The following is a 16,295-nucleotide window of genomic DNA, read 5'->3' as shown; positions in this document are numbered from 1 at the left end:
TGACTTGGGCCTGAATGTAAACTTCCAGCAGAACCTTTCTGTTAAACAGCACTGAGGCAGTGAGCTCTGGACCACACAGGTACACACTTGTGTACTGATATTTGTGTTAGTACTTGTGTTCATCAGCCTGCCTTTGTCTCTGTGTACGTTCTCCACTATGGCACCATATCTCCATGGTAACGAGTCCTCACACACAGCGTGCTTGTCATGGGACAGCACATCTATTTCATCTGTGCCATTTGTTTTGTGTATTTTATATTTTGTGGCGGTGCAATTTTCACTGCAATTGTTTTAAACTACGGGCCGTTCATGTTGTACCAAAAACAGATTTTGGAGTTTTATTCTAAAAAGGTGTGTTAATCTCAGGGCTGGATCTCAGATGTTCTAACTAGAAGTGTGTTTTGTGCGCTCGCTGTGTTAACCCCACATTGACTGTATCAGGATGCTCATCACATTCCAACCCCTCGTGTGTCTGCTGTGGTGACTTTAGGGTTAACGTGGGACTAGAACTGCCAACTCGTGTCACCCTTTCATGGTCTTTATTTTACGGCATCTTTTTGTACCGTCTTGCTCGCCTCTTGAAGCATCAGAGGTCATGTCATTGTCAAAAATAAATATTTTGTTCAAAGTTGTGGTTTTCTGTAACCAGGACGAGGTTTATTCTCCGTGTTTTGTTTCACAGACTTTGTCTGAGAAACGTCTTGAGAATGAACCCGTAGCTGCTGTAGTAACCGCAGCTCACCGGGCGAGTGGTGAGCTGCGGTTAGCTCTGGTTAGCTCTGGTTAGCTCTGGTTAGCTCTGGTTTCTGTGACTCGTTCTAACGGGAGCCAGCGGGCGTCCAACAGGCCGTGTGATTGGCTGGGCTCTGTGATGCCAGTTAACAATGCTGTTATGAAAAACATACATCAAAAGAACATTTCTACAAACTTCTAGTATAAAGTATTCAAATGTGTCACATGACTCATAAAGTCTTATTTATTTAATATTCATCTTTTAAACATTTAATAAATTAATATTGACTCAAGCTTTCTTTACTTTTTTTCTTACAAAATTCAAAGACGAGAAATAAATATACAATATTAAATATATTTCTATACGGGTCTGATGTGAACATGCCACCACATTGTACAGACTGTACGGCACATATGAACTAAGAAGACAAGACTATCAAAGGTCACCGCAACAAGAATCCTCATTTTAATGACTAAATCTCAGTTTACAGGAAGACGGTTGTATTGCAAAGAGAACCGGATACGAGTTCTGGTGCTGTGGTCATCTAATCACTAAAACGCCACCGAAAACAGGATGCTGTGAAATAAGTCACTGTACAGAAAGACTGGAACTCCGTTACAACACATTAGGTTCTGGATGAGGTGAGGAGGTAGCAGCGACTCCGTACTAACATCAACAAGGAAAGGTCCTGAAAAAGAACAAAAACCAAAGGATGATCAGAAAAGTGATGGCCAATGGGAAGATCAGGCTTAGTCTCTATTCTGCCCAGAAGGGCTGCAGCTTTTTAACTCTTACCATTTCAACACCATGAAGTCAATTCTATTCCATCAGGATGAATAAGAATGATCTGTGTAAAAGCACACAAGGCAGAAATACACTCACTGATCTATTGCCTGCCCTGTTTCCTGATCAGTAAACTACACAGTTCTCTCCACTAATCTCACCAGATCACAGAACCAATGACAGAAGTCATGTGTGGAAAGATGTTGGATATGACACCATAGATGGAAACATCTTGGAGAGAGGTAAAGTTGTTTACTGCATTTTTTGTGATACTATGTGGATTGTGTTCCATATCATTTCAATTTATATATTCTATTGTATATTTTTGTGGCAGCCCTAGAGGCCGTCACTGTCCTCTCCTTGTCTTAGTAACAGCCAGATTTACAGAATGCTTCACCTTTAAGGAGACTAAATAGTTAAGATGGACGTTTGATTCACTGAAGATACATCTGGGAAGAGCTGAGGAGCAGTAAGAGGGCGGGTTTAGGAGGAAAACAAGAGTGCCACGATGAGGTAATGTACAGTCATGTGATGTGCTGGAGATTTCACAGTAAATACTGCAGAGCCACTGCTGCTCGGGGAGCAACCGGCTCCAGCGTCTGTATCAGGACCGTCCTTTGTTCTGAGTCAGGAGGCCTCCAATGAGGTCAGAGATTGTCACACGATGTAGTCATTTGCATACTCGCTCGATGATCGGGAGCAGCCTTGATGAACATGATGCAGAGGGATTCTGTACGTGTTGAATGGAGTCCAAGCTGAGGCTGCCGACTCACAAGATGAAGGAACGTGTTATTTGAAGTTATTTCTCTCCAGCTTGTGACGGGAGAAACACTGAGCAGGTTTTCACTACAGAGCTTTAGCACATACAAGTTCATGCGGGTTCATGTCTGGAAAGCAACATACAAAATGCCCATTCCTATACATTAATTTCTTCAAACTGATTGGATAATATTAAGTCAAAGAAAGGAATGGATTGGTTTTTCTGTTCATTTTCACTTGATAGATCAAATTTAGAAGCAAAGATGTGAACTAATTCCCTCCCTGTGGTTTAAATTCAAGCCTCTACGTCTTCATGCTTTGCTTCTTTTCTGTTCCTGGAGGTGGTGAAATGAGTACACGCATTATTAGCAATACAAATACAACACACTATTCGAAACTAATGAACTAACTCATGTTTTAGCCCTAGGATGTCTCAAAAGATCATATTATGGCAATATTCACTCAGGGACAACAATACACTTTTCCTTTTTTTCAGTATTGTTTTGTAAAGATAATTTTAGCTACTCATGCAATTTATAAAAGATGACTCTTTCAAATCTTCTGTGATTTTTCTTCTTCTTCAGATTGGACTAAAAGGCTGAGGGATTTTTCTCTCTTTTGTTTTCAGACAATACATTTTGCTAAAAGTTTCAAAGAAAACAGAAGCTGTACAAACTGAATTTGGAGAGTAGAAAACCGTCTTCGTCTATGAAGTAGATATGTTTGACATGAAGAACAGAGACATCATGAGCCTTCTCTCAGCTCATGGACATACTGGTCTAATATTCCTTCTGAAACCTTTGGTCAAACCTCACACATGATATACAACATGTACATGTACATATACATGTACATGTACATGTACATATACATGTACATGTACATGTATATGTACAGCCATGGACCAAAACAATGTGAAGTCCAAGGACAACGAAGCTGCTGAAAAACAATAGAAAGAATAGTGTGTAGTCTATTTTTGATTCAAATAAATAATAAAACTCTCAAAGCTAAATAAATCCACCTCTTTTGGACTCAAACACAGAACACTAATACAAACAACAAACACACTCACACTTTCACATTTTTGTTAAACATGAAACATTTAAAACCACCGTTGGCTCGTTTGTCTCCTTGAGCTCCGCTTTAGTCTTTTTCAAAAATACAAATCCTTTGTCCTTTGTCTTCACTCAGAAACGACTCCTGGTCACAGAGAAGAAGTCACACAACACTCTGACACTTTTCTGTCTCTGTTTGCTTTTTTGCTGGACGTATTGCTTTAAGAAATACATTTTGGTCTTTCGGATAGTTTTAGTGACAGAATCTCTAATGGAAGCAATTTGTTACTTTTCCTCTGGGTTTCATGAAGCTGCATTTGCGCGTCACTCAAATCAGAGTGTAAATGGGGCTCCTCACTTTGACCAAAAATCCTACTTCATGAGGACTGTATTCTACAAATACTTTCTGTTATGTGTACCGTGTTTGCTCTTTCTCCCCAAAGACGTTTGGAGCAGGATACGTGTTAGTACTCATTGTCTGTTTTTGTTTCTTTTTCCATGCATACACATCTACGTGGTTAGATGAGAGGTATAAAGTGTGTACCAGTGAGTCCGTGACGACGTTAACAATCTGACCAACTCAGACGCAGATTTCAATGGGCGTGGCCACCAGCATGCCTGATGAACTATTCTCTCGCGCCATTCGATCGTAACTGTTGGTGGACGACACGGAGCTGTTGGTGGAGACGGACACGAAATGGTGACCGCTGCCTGGTTCCATCATCCCGCCCTTAGCCCCGCCACCACCCCCGCTTCCCCTCTCCACGGCCACAGGGGACATGGGAGAGAGAGGAGATAAAGTCTGCTGCTTCATCCTCTCCACAAGAAGCTCCTCGTCTTCCTCCCCGGATGAAGATGACGAGATAGTTCCGTCCACCTCTCCCCGCACCCCTCCTCCTCCTCCTCCTCCACCGCCAACCCTCTCTCCACCACCTCCGCTGTTGCCGTTGTTGTTGTTGTTCTCTGCGTCCAGCATCCAGGAGTGGCTGAAGTAACCGAAGACCTCTTTGACGGAGCAGCGGCGGTCCTGTTCCACAGAGAGCAGCCGGCGGAACATGCGGAGGGCCTGCTCAGTGAAGCGCCTCCACTGGGACGGCACCGCGTTCGTCCTCCTCCTCTGCCAGCGAATGAACTCCTGGTAGAAGGAGTCGGAGGGCAGCGCCTTCTCCCAGGGGAAGTTGCCGGTCAGCATGCAGAAGAGCAGCACACCAAAAGCCCAGACGTCAGTGCTGTAGTCCACGCAGAATCCCTCGTGGCGGGACACGTCGCAGAGCTCTGGGGCCGTGTAGGGGATGGTGCCACTCACCTGCAGGGGAAACTCTTTAGGTCAACACTGCGGTCCAAACCACACAGTTTAGACGTCATAGACAGAAACGTTACTCACTCTTTTCACAGGTGAGCCAGCTCGGCGGGTCATGCCGAAATCTGACAGCTTGACCTTGCGGCACTCTCGGTCGAAAATAAGGATGTTTTCAGGCTTGATGTCCCTGTGGACCAGCTTCTTACAGTGCAGGTAGTCCAGAGCGATGGCTACTTGGTGCACACAGCGCTTTGCCACCGCCTCAGGAAGACCAACCTGAAGGGACGAACAGAGGGAGATCCGAGTGTAACACACAGACGGCATATTTACCAATACAACATGCATCACTGTGCTGAACTCTACTGATGTAACTTAACACTCAACTTGCTGAAATAGTATTTTAAGTCTTAGACCCAAAAGCAATGATGCAAAGAAGCAACGACCAGAATAAAGTAGGATGGAGCAGCACCTGTGGAGGAATTATATCGAAGAGGTCCCCTGCCAGAGCATACTCCTGTGCAAACACATAGTAGTCGTCTGTCTCGAAGGCGATGCCGAACATGTTGATGATGAAAGGACAGGGCGACAGGTAGAGTGAGATGCTGTACTCTCGCAGGAACGACTTCAGCTTGGTTGTCTTCTTCTTCAGGAACTTCAGTGCCATTTTTGTACCTTATGGGCAAAAAGGAAGAAAAATAACCGCATAGACATTTGTGTTTTTCTTTTTTACTATTTAGAGCGGCAGGATATTGTTTGTGCGTACGTGTCTCCTCACCTCGGATCTTGTGGATGACCAAGTCCACCTTGCCATAGGTGCCCTTGCCCAGCTCCCTGATCACCTCGTAGTACTTGTTGACCTCCAGCCTCTCCAGGTTCTGCGCTGCGATCAGCTGCAGCTCATCCAGGATGTCCATGTTGGCTCGAGACACCAGTGGAGAGGAACTCATGTTCGGGACTGTTTTAGGGGACGGACCGGAAGAAAGAGCTTGTGGGACAAGAACAGCAGCAGCTAACAGCTGGTGTCACTGTACACAAATGAGAAAGGAAACACATTTTTAAATTGGTTTATAAAGGTTATTTTTATTCTTATCCTTATTTCTATTCTTGTTATTTTTATAATTAGTAATAGTATTATTAGGGCCCGACGTAGTTGGAGCGGAGGACATATTGGAGGAGGTGCTTGGGATACTGGAAAACTTTTGAAATTTTGCATGCAAGCCAGAATTTGCAAAAATTGCAGTCTGATTGGGGTGTCAGTATCCAGCGATAGCGCCCCCTATTGAGTAGCCCCAACATTGGGTTTCACCTAGCTGTATGAAATTTGGTAGGTATGTGGATCAAGATGGGACGTACAAAAAATCCTCTTGGAATCTTTCACTAAACCAAACAATAGGGCTGCAACTAACGATTATTTTAATAATCGATTAATCTGTTGATTATTTCTTCGATTAATCGATGAATCGGATAAAAATACAAAGCATTAACGCTGTGGCGAGACAGCCTATCAGCGTTGAGATGTTTCTCCTGTCATCGCTGACGTCCTGCCATTGTTGAATCAGGAAATTAATACTGTAGCCGTCTGTGTTCACCCAGAGCTCTACGATACCTCATATCAATAGAGACCGGACCAAACTATGTGTATACATGTGTGTGTGTGTGTAAACCATATAGTGCAAACAATGAATAGACGCTGCCGTATGTATGTCTAGATGACGTTATTGTGAGTGTTGATGGAGCTACTACAATGTTAGCATAGAATATAGCACCGATCGATCCAAGCTCCATTGAGAAAACAAGTACAAATGGGCATCATTACGTAGTTATTTCGGAGTCCGTTTTTGTCAGTTTATTGCCGGTAAATCACAGCCAAATCAGTTTATTTTGTGTTCATACAGCTGTAGTAAACAGCCGACGTGTGGCTCACTAGACACAGTGAGCTCAATGAAATCCACGGAGCTCCTCTGGACTATGTTATGAACTCAGACATGACGGCGTTTAGTTTCCCGTGATATCTGGGACTTCCACAACACGTACTGAGCAGAAATAGAGGTGATTTTTCCACGGTTGATGGCGGACAGTTGAACGGCTTTCAGGCCGATAAGCCTGTCCAGCGCGATTCACGCGAATGAACACAAATAGTCCCCGGTGCGTTCATCGCGTTTGGTGTGAACACGACATTATTGAGTGACGTAATAATCGCGCGACACAACGACTCGATAATGAAATTCGTTGCCAACTCTTTTAATAATCGATTTTTATCGATTTTATCGATTCGTTGTTGCAGCCCTACCAAACGGGAAGTCGGCCATTTTGAATTTTATGACGTTTTTGGACCATTTCAAGGCATCATACTTTAACAAACTCCTCCTAGAGATTTCACCCGATTGACTTCAGATTTGGTCAGTATGCTCTTGAGACCTTGGCAGTGAAAAGTTACTCACAGATCAAAAAGTTATCGAACTATGTGTCTGTAGCGTGGCGGCAAAAAAACACCATTCACCACGAAACAGGAAGTTGTTGTAACTGTGCCGTACATTGTCTAATCTGCTCCAAATTTCTCATATGTCATAACATCCTGACTCAGAACACATCTATATGACAATTTAGAATCATAGTAATAGCGCCACCTAGTGGCAACAGGAAGTTGTACGTTTTGTACTTTGACTTTAAGACCTTGATAATGCTTTTGTAAGAAGATTGTAAGAAGTTGTTGAAGGGTGGCTCGGCAAATTTCGATCCTTCGCCATGAACAAATAAACTGATGTAACTCGACTCCACATCATCAGATCTTTACCAGATTTCACATGTTTGATTAGACTCCAGGCCTGAAGACATCTGCAGGCCAATTTTGAATCATAGTCATAGTGCCACCTACTGGTAGCAGTAAGTTAAAGACTTTATACTTTGGCTTAGTAGATAAATCATCAAATTTGTTCCACACAAATGTAACAAGTTCATAATGCCAGTTCATGAAGCTTTTGATGTTTCATTGAACGCCGTTGCCGTGGCGACGCAGTCTTCAACATGAAAAACGAAGGTAATTTTGAGAGGCTAAAAATGCTCGAAACATAAGCAAACTTGGCATTCACATTACAAGCCCAAAATGTAGTTATATAATATAATTGTATTGGTTCAGAGGGGCAAATCGGCTCAATAGCGTCCCCTACAATATTTCGATGAAGCAGCCCTCGCAATACGTTTCACATAGATTTATAAAATTTGGTAGGCACATGTATCACATGTGGACTTAAAAGAAAGTCTCTTGGGGCCATGCTCTAAACCCAACCGGATGTCACCCATTTAGAATTGTTTATGAATTTCTAGTGTCGTTTTTATCATTTCCAGGCGCTGTACTTAAACGAACAACTCCTAGGGAAATAATCGAATAAACTTCAAAATTGGTCAGTACAATCTAAAGAACTTTGTGATGAAAAGTTACTCAAAGCTTGTTGTTTCGTGAAAAGCCGTTGCTGTGGCGAAACTTTGTTCGCCATGAAAAATGAAGGTGTTTTTGAGGGGCTAAAAATGCTCAAAACATAATCAAACTTGGCACACAGAGTACAAGCCCAATATTTAGTTATATAATATGATTTTAGTCGTTCAGAGGGGCAAGTCGGCTCGATAGCGCCCCCTACAATATTTCAATGATGCAGCCCTCGCAGTACGTTTCACCTAGATGTATAACATTTGGTAAGCAGATGTAACACATGTAGACTTAAAAAAAAGTCTAAGGGGTCTAAGCTCTAAACCCAACCATTTTGAATTTTGTATGAATTTCTAGTGGGTTTTTTTCCATTTCCAGGTGTGTACTTTAACGAACTCCTCCTAGGGAATTAATCAGATCAACTTAGAATTTGATCAGAACAATCTAAAGACCTTAGTGAATAAAAGCTACTAAAAGCTTTAGATTTCATCGAATGACGTGGATGTGGTGTGGCAGCCATTTTACATCGTTCACCATCATCCATCAAGCTGTTGTAACTCGACTGTGCTTTGTCAAAACTGTCCCAAACTTGACATGCTTGATGACTGTCATGACTTTAGGACTTATATATTATTATCGCCATGTACTGGCAACCACGGAGGATTCTATAACAGCGGCCCAAGCACTGAACTTATTAAGAGGGTTCGTGGGCACACCACCAGAAAAAGACTTCTCTGATCTAAATATGTGCAAACTAAGATGTTTGGAGAGCAGAAATTGGATAACAATGGTTTTCAAATCTTTTTGGTAGTGGGCTGTAATATAAAGTAATTTCGTGCAACGTGAAGTTTGTTCAGTAAAATCAACCTGCACCCAACCTAATTCATGTTATAGATTATACAACATGGGCTCACTTTCTGGATCAAACTTATTTCTCGACCAAAAGATGTTTTTTTCAAATGGAACTATACATTCTGCCACTTCTCCTCGACTCTTCCCACTTTGAGTCTCTTAACAGTGATTGTCAGAGCTAGCTGCACATAGAGTCGGTTTTGTGACCTGCATTTACTTTGACTGTTATGTTACAAACACTAAACTGCATTCACACACTTTCAGTTTTTTGTGGATCTTTTCAGGCTTACATTTATGATTGCATTCGGAGCTACACTCAAAACATTCAAGGCTTAATTAAGACCTGGCAAAAATGACCTTGGCTACGCCGCTTGTCTCGGCAAGAAATACCGTTTAACTCGTGCACTCAGTGTATGATGGTCACAGAAACGCGTCAACCAGAGTCCTGTCAGTACCCTCGACATGCGTGAAGTTGCGAGGGCCCAATCAATGCTGCTTGCAGCTTTAATTGTTGTATTAGAATTGCAGTGGATTAGAATAACTTTCCAATAATTTACAGATTAATTTATATCTTCATGTAATTTATATGCAATAAACCTACAATGACATAAAACATAAGAACCATATTATAATAACACAATATAATTATAAATAATCATTTTAATTATTAGCAATTGCTATATTCATCACAAAGGTTGAAAAATCGAAAAGACATTCACTGTCACTGTGTGTGGAGGGCAGTTTGTGAGGGACGGACACATGGAAACAACTTACACACTAGTTCTGGGATGTAAACGAGTGTGTTTGAGATACTGTTGTTGGTCAACTATGGACAACAAGCCTTCCATGTTGCAGCTCACAGTCACAGAGCTCACATAGCTCACAGTCACAGAGCTCACATAGCTCACAGTCACAGAGCTCACAGAGCTCACAGTCACATAGCTCACAGTCACAGAGCTCACATAGCTCACAGTCACAGAGCTCACAGTCACATAGCTCACAGTCACAGAGCTCACATAGCTCACAGTCACAGAGCTCACAGAGCTCACATAGCTCACAGTCACATAGCTCACAGTCACAGAGCTCACATAGCTCACAGTCACAGAGCTCACAGTCACATAGCTCACAGTCACATAGCTCACAGTCACAGAGCTCACAGTCACAGAGCTCACAGAGCTCACAGTCACATAGCTCACAGTCACATAGCTCACAGAGCTCACAGTCACATAGCTCACAGTCACATAGCTCACAGTCACAGAGCTCACATAGCTCACAGTCACATAGCTCACAGTCACATAGCTCTCAGTCACAGAGCTCACAGTCACATAGCTCACAGAGCTCACAGTCACAGAGCTCACAGAGCTCACAGTCACATAGCTCACAGTCACATAGCTCTCAGTCACAGAGCTCACATAGCTCACAGTCACATAGCTCACAGTCACATAGCTCTCAGTCACAGAGCTCACAGTCACATAGCTCACAGAGCTCACAGTCACAGAGCTCACAGAGCTCACAGTCACATAGCTCACAGTCACATAGCTCTCAGTCACAGAGCTCACATAGCTCACAGTCACATAGCTCACAGTCACATAGCTCACAGTCACAGAGCTCACATAGCTCACAGTCACAAAGCTCACAGTCACATAGCTCACAGTCACATAGCTCACAGTCACAGAGCTCACATAGCTCACAGTCACATAGCTCACAGTCACAGAGCTCACAGTCACAGAGCTCACAGTCACATAGCTCACAGTCACATAGCTCACAGAGCTCACAGTCACATAGCTCACAGTCACAGAGCTCACATAGCTCACAGTCACATAGCTCACAGTCACATAGCTCTCAGTCACAGAGCTCACAGTCACATAGCTCACAGAGCTCACAGTCACAGAGCTCACAGAGCTCACAGTCACATAGCTCACAGTCACATAGCTCTCAGTCACAGAGCTCACAGAGCTCACAGTCACAGAGCTCACAGTCACATAGCTCACAGTCACAGAGCTCACAGAGCTCACACTGCTCTGATCCAGTGTGACAGTCGCTGGAAATACTAATTATCTGCAGTAGAAGTCATTCTGAATGCTACTCGCCAAGGGCAATGCCAGAGCTGAGCTGTGAGCTGAGTCTCTCACACACAGACACACACACACACACACACACACACCGTCCTTTCTAGCGAATCCAGTCCTTGCTTTAGTGTGATTATTCTTAGTGATTGCTTTTGTGGAGAATTACAGTATTAAGAAGTATTAGTAGTAGAATTTATAGCACCCTTAGTGGTGAATAAAAGTGTCACAATAATAAAATGTAAAATATGTAAGAGTCACAAAATATTTACTGAAGAATGAATTATGTTTGTAATATGTTTACATGAAGGATATTATATGTTACAGTATATTGACATATTGAATGTATTGAAATCATGAATGCATAATCACTGGAGGATTTAAACACTGTAAAGAATAGCCATCAGGGAAAGCTAAGGAATTCAAGGCGAGGCTTTTCAGAGACAGGGGAGGAGAAGCGGAGACAACTGATGAGAAGCAGACTGCTGTAAAACAACAGAGAGGACTCCTGGGTAGGACCATGCGGTCGCAGGTCAGAGGTGATGTCAGAGGTGATGTCACAAGGAGCCCAGCCACTGAGATGAGCAGCGGATCGATGAAGGAGGGGTCAGATCAATCGGAAACCAATCACTGACCCCGGATGACGGCCTTTATGTTTTGCGACAGGTTTCGGACGCTTTCCGGCCATCAAAGAACATAAAAAGAATGTTTTAGAGAGAAAGCTTCAGTTCTCGGCAATATTCGTTTTTCAGCTAACCGGCCAGGTCGGACCTGAGTGAAATTGCACGTGGACTCTGTTCTCGAGAACATTACCATGCATGGTGTATTTCAGATTGCATTTGTAAAACATTAGGATGCAATTGAGTGCATCAGTTTGCATTGTTTACCTTCGTGGTTGCAGTTGTATCTGCTATCTTTTTATTAAATTACTATTTTTGACTTTTAATTGGATCCAGTTCGTTTTTGATTAGACTCCGTTGCTGGAAGTCAGCAGCGGCGAAAGTTTGCCGCCTACCTCCTCTCGTGAAGTTCCAGCCTCGACACTTTCTCTTTTTCTTCCTGTCATCACTGTATAGCAGCCTCTCTCCATCCCTGACTCTTGTGAATCTGCCCTCCCATCAATCTCAGGAAAACCAGCTATACTTGGACTGCTGTCATGTTTAAAGCACCGTCTTTATCATCAACATTACCAATCTATACACAAATTACGTTTATCTGATATTCTTCCCAAATCCTTCAACAAGTGCTATCTCTTTCCACCGTCTAGTTTTGAGATGCATAAAATAATTCTTATATGTGCTGAGCAGCTGTCATAACCTACATCATCACATTAAGTCACCAGCCATGTGACTAAATACACACACACACACACACACACACACACACACACACTAGTGAAAGTAGCTTGGCCTCCCCTCCACAGGCCTCTGTGTCCGTCTGTGGGAGTGTGATATTTGTTGTGTGAAGCGGCCAGGAAGAGCAGTTGACATCAGCAGGTGAGGAGGGATGAGTCAGTTCGGGTGATAAATGGCAGCGCAGAGAGGATGTACTGTACCTCTCTCTCTCGGACACACACACTAAACACACACACATGCACAGGAGGGGGGGCGGGGGCTGTAAACAGAGAAGGCCATTTGTTTCTGTCCAGGATCAGGAGTGCTTACTGTGGCACTGCAGGACACATGCAGCATGTGTGACTGTGTGTGTGTGTGTGTGTGTGTGTGTGTGTGTGTGTGTGTTGGTCCTGCAGAGGAAACCCGTTAAATGACCATCCTGAGCATCTTGTTGGACTTCATGAACATGTTTGTTGTGAACTGTCTAGTAGCTTCCAGGTTAGTCCTGTCACAAGAATTGTATTGCCTAGTTTCATTTTTCTGATGCCCTGCGCAGACGACAAATATCCTGTGATCTCTCTCTTAGTCAGCATGTTTAGGTGCACACACATCACATTACTGTATATGTTAAAAGCCATGAGCCAGATTTATGCTTCGGGTTACACTGTAGCAACCGCTACGAGTTTCTAGTGCTGCCGGGATTATCATACATCAAGTGGAGGAAAAAAACTAAATCTCTCTGCTTGCTGTGACTGTCGCTCCCTATCACAGAGGGAATGAAACATGATTCATTTGGCTATTAATGATTAGCCAAAGTCAGTAGCTATACATTGGACAAGGAAAACCTTCACATGAATATCACAAAGTGACGTAAAACAAATAAACAAACTCAAATAGGAATGAATTCCTAAACCAGAGATGCACGCTCAAACAGAGGTCAAATTCTAGGATAACGGTTCTATGTGAAACTTTTGACACAATTGTTTTACCACCGTCCCCGACTGTCTGTTATAGCCTGTGGACTGATCTATGTGAAGGACTCAGAGTGTGTGTGGGTGTGTGTGTGTGTAGAACAGACACTTCCAGCAGACATCACACACTCTCCTTACCTGTCTTTCTGCTCTCAGCTCTGTTATCCAGTCAGAACATCTATGTGTCAGCCTGTGTTTACCACAAAGAAAGCTGCTTCTGTGTTTATATAGCGGCAGCTTTGGACTCATAGCTGAATGAGTCATCAGGTCAGGACAAATGTCTCCATGTGGAGAGGAAGTCTGCCATCCCACTCTGTGTGTGTGTGTGTGTGTGTGTGTGTGTGTGTGCTGCGTCACATAGGCTCAGTGTTAACAATAGCAGTAACTCAATGCACAACGAGCTGTATTTCACATCCGCAGAGTCAGTCCATGTTCAAGAAAAGGAAGGCTATGAAGTTAACCTGTATGATTTGATTCATAACATGACACATATTTCTGTCATGAGTGTAGGTGCCGTTTTATTTTATAAACCTCACGTTGTTTAACATTACCTTATAGCGTGGCTCCAAAACCAACGATTAATGGCTCATTTTAGGTCAAAACTCATAAAGTCACAGTGGACAGACACACACACACACACACACACACACACACACACACACACACACACACACACACACACACACACACACACACACACACACACACACACACACAGACAGACAGAAGATGATAGAGACACTGCATCAACTGTATTTTAAAATGGTGTGTGTCAAGGAAAACCCTTTTTTAATATGTCATTAAACTAATGTTAACATACTGAGGTGGAGGAAGTACTCAGATCTCTACTTAAGTGAAAGTAGCAATACTACAGTGTAATGATACTCTGTAATGAATCTGTAACTTCAGTTATTTAAAAAATGTAGTGAAGTAAAGAAGTACACTATTTCCCAGTGAGTTATTTATGTTACTGCTTTAAAGCCGGACGTTTTTCTGGCTGTATTCAAAAGCGCCTCCAACAAACACTGTTTGTCAGTAATACGCAGTATGAAACTGTTAAATTGACTTATTTTGCAGTGTAGCCTTTACAAGAGCTCTCAACGCACTGGACAAAAAACACATACCAATATTAAAATATTATGGAAAACTGCAACTTATTGAGCTTTGCATCTTCTTTGTTAATGACCAATGTCTGTTTAAAATACTGCACGGTTTCCCTCACCACTGCTCTGTACCCGGTCTTTGGCTGAAGAGCAGGATACACATCATTCACCCATTCACATCCATTCACACACTGATGACAGGACTACCATGCCCATCAGAACTCTAACATTCATACCTATTCATAGACCTGCGGGAGCAAGTTGGGGTTAAGTGTCTGGCCCAAGGACACATGGACATGGACTAGTGGAGCCGGGGATCGAACCACCGATCCTCTGATTGAAGAACGACCCTGCTCTCCACTGAACCAGTCTAAAATACATGGTGCCATTGCACAGGCATGTGGGACTGCACCTGTACACTCCCACATGCCTTCAAATGCAACGTACTGGAAACACAAAATACACAATGTTCCTTTCAACACACCCCGCTGAGTAGCACAGTACCAGCAGGTGTGTGTGTGTGTGTGTGTGTGTGGTGGCTTAGCTAACAGCTGATATCATAGCAACTCAAATCCCCGGTGGAGCAGATGACCATTTAGAGCGTAGTTTATTACAGGCAATGACGGGATGCTTCGTAATTAATGGACAATGCATATTGTCCAAATCAATGTAATTAACACAATGACAAGAACAAACTCACAAGAACCAGTCACATGTATTTATACGACAACAAAGCAACAAATCAATCCAGCAACACTGCAGCGCTAGAGCACGAGCCATTCATATTATTCATAAAAACGACACAATAGACAAATGTCAGTAGTAACGCTACTGCAGATGTAAAAACACAAGCACTTCACTTACCACAGCTGCCTTCACTTAAAGACAAAGTCCATCCTCCTTTCTTTGTTAACAAAGTCTGTAACTTCTAAATCTGTTTCTCCTCCTTCAGCCATTGAGTGTTAAAAAACAAAGCTAGGTTAAAAAACAAAGAATCTACACCAAGCAAAACGCTAAAAATGTCATAACTTCTCTTACATATGTTTCAAACTGAACTCTTACTAAACACTAAGATCTGCTAGCTAGCTTTCTGTTTGACAAACGCTGGCCCATTGACCAATCACGGTGCACGTTAATGCAGACGTACTTAGGAGGCTACCTGGGTACCACTGGCACGTCAAAGAACACGCCCAACATGTCAAACTAAAGATATGATTGGTTGAAGACTATGATAATCAACAATATCGTCCTCATTTACTTTAATCTGCAAAGTCTACCTAGAGGACCTCGGCGTCTCTCCTTACATAGAGACATAGGGGCTGAATCTGATTGGATAAAAGCTCTACTTAAAACAAGCTGTGCTGGAAGCAGAGCAACAGAGGAAGACAGTAGCTGTGCAATGAGAAAATAAGATAATGGGGAAAAAATAATTACAATACATGTAGTGTATTTGTGAAAAATTATTAAATTATAAAATAGCTCTAACTTTGTGATTCTGTTTAGGCCAGCAGAGAAGGCTTAGCTGGCCCTGACGGCCCACCACTGGTGTTTACCAGCCAGGGAGGGTCTATCGAAAGATCATATTATATAAGTCAAGAGTTTTTTTTATCTTATTTGAATATTGCTCAAAACATCTGTATCAGCCGGTATTCGCCCTGTTGACTGATCAGCCTCTTGGCAAATAACGAATGGTTATTCGCAGTAGGACGAAAAATGATGCAGTAAAACAAAGACTTACAAGATTTCTCAAGAACCATCACTGCGGTCTGGATGGGAATGAACCTCACGAGGGGATGTATGTCACAGTGTGTTACCGTGGGAACATCGTCCTGCCACTAGTCCACTATTTAAGTGATGGCGGATGGTGTTGTTCTCTCGGACAAATAAATAGAATATTAATCAAATAAGATAAAAC

General features: G+C 42.7%; 1 protein-coding gene across 7 annotated transcripts; it reads right to left on the bottom strand.

Annotated features, from left to right (window-relative positions):
* Positions 1-1,175: 1,175 nt before the first annotated feature.
* On the bottom strand, positions 1,176-13,501 carry bsk146 (brain specific kinase 146). 7 transcript variants are annotated; one of them, XR_013767577.1, is made up of 7 exons: positions 13,416-13,501; positions 5,406-5,655; positions 5,100-5,302; positions 4,715-4,906; positions 1,678-4,636; positions 1,529-1,580; positions 1,176-1,421 (listed from the first exon to the last, which is right to left on the bottom strand). XR_013767577.1 is itself a non-coding variant. In XM_079182641.1 (6 exons), exons 2-5 carry the CDS (start codon positions 5,575-5,577, stop codon positions 3,911-3,913), a joined length of 1,293 nt encoding a protein of 430 aa, XP_079038767.1. In that variant the 5' UTR covers positions 5,578-5,655; positions 13,416-13,501; the 3' UTR covers positions 1,176-1,580; positions 3,875-3,910. The 7 variants fall into 7 exon arrangements, 3 of the variants coding, with proteins under 3 accessions (XP_079038767.1, XP_079038768.1, XP_079038766.1); XR_013767578.1 differs by having other exon boundaries at positions 1,914-4,636; XR_013767579.1 differs by having other exon boundaries at positions 3,875-4,636.
* Positions 13,502-16,295: the final 2,794 nt, after the last annotated feature.

This window comes from Pholis gunnellus (genome assembly GCF_910591455.1).
Source record: "Pholis gunnellus genome assembly, chromosome: 21".
NCBI classification, from domain to species: Eukaryota; Metazoa; Chordata; class Actinopteri; order Perciformes; family Pholidae; genus Pholis; species Pholis gunnellus.
Note: the sequence above shows the minus strand (reverse complement) of the source record. Positions and strands in the feature narration are given on the sequence as shown.

Excerpts from the sequence above, each read along its gene's own strand:
- bsk146 (XM_079182640.1), bottom strand. The coding sequence starts at position 5,577 with ATGAGTTCCTCTCCACTGGTGTCTCGAGCCAACATGGACATCCTGGAT. Across the intron at positions 5,303-5,405 it reads GGTCATCCACAAGATCCGAG|GTACAAAAATGGCACTGAAG; the intron begins GTGAGGAGACAC and ends TTTGCCCATAAG. Across the intron at positions 4,907-5,099 it reads TCGATATAATTCCTCCACAG|GTTGGTCTTCCTGAGGCGGT; the intron begins GTGCTGCTCCAT and ends TCGTCCCTTCAG.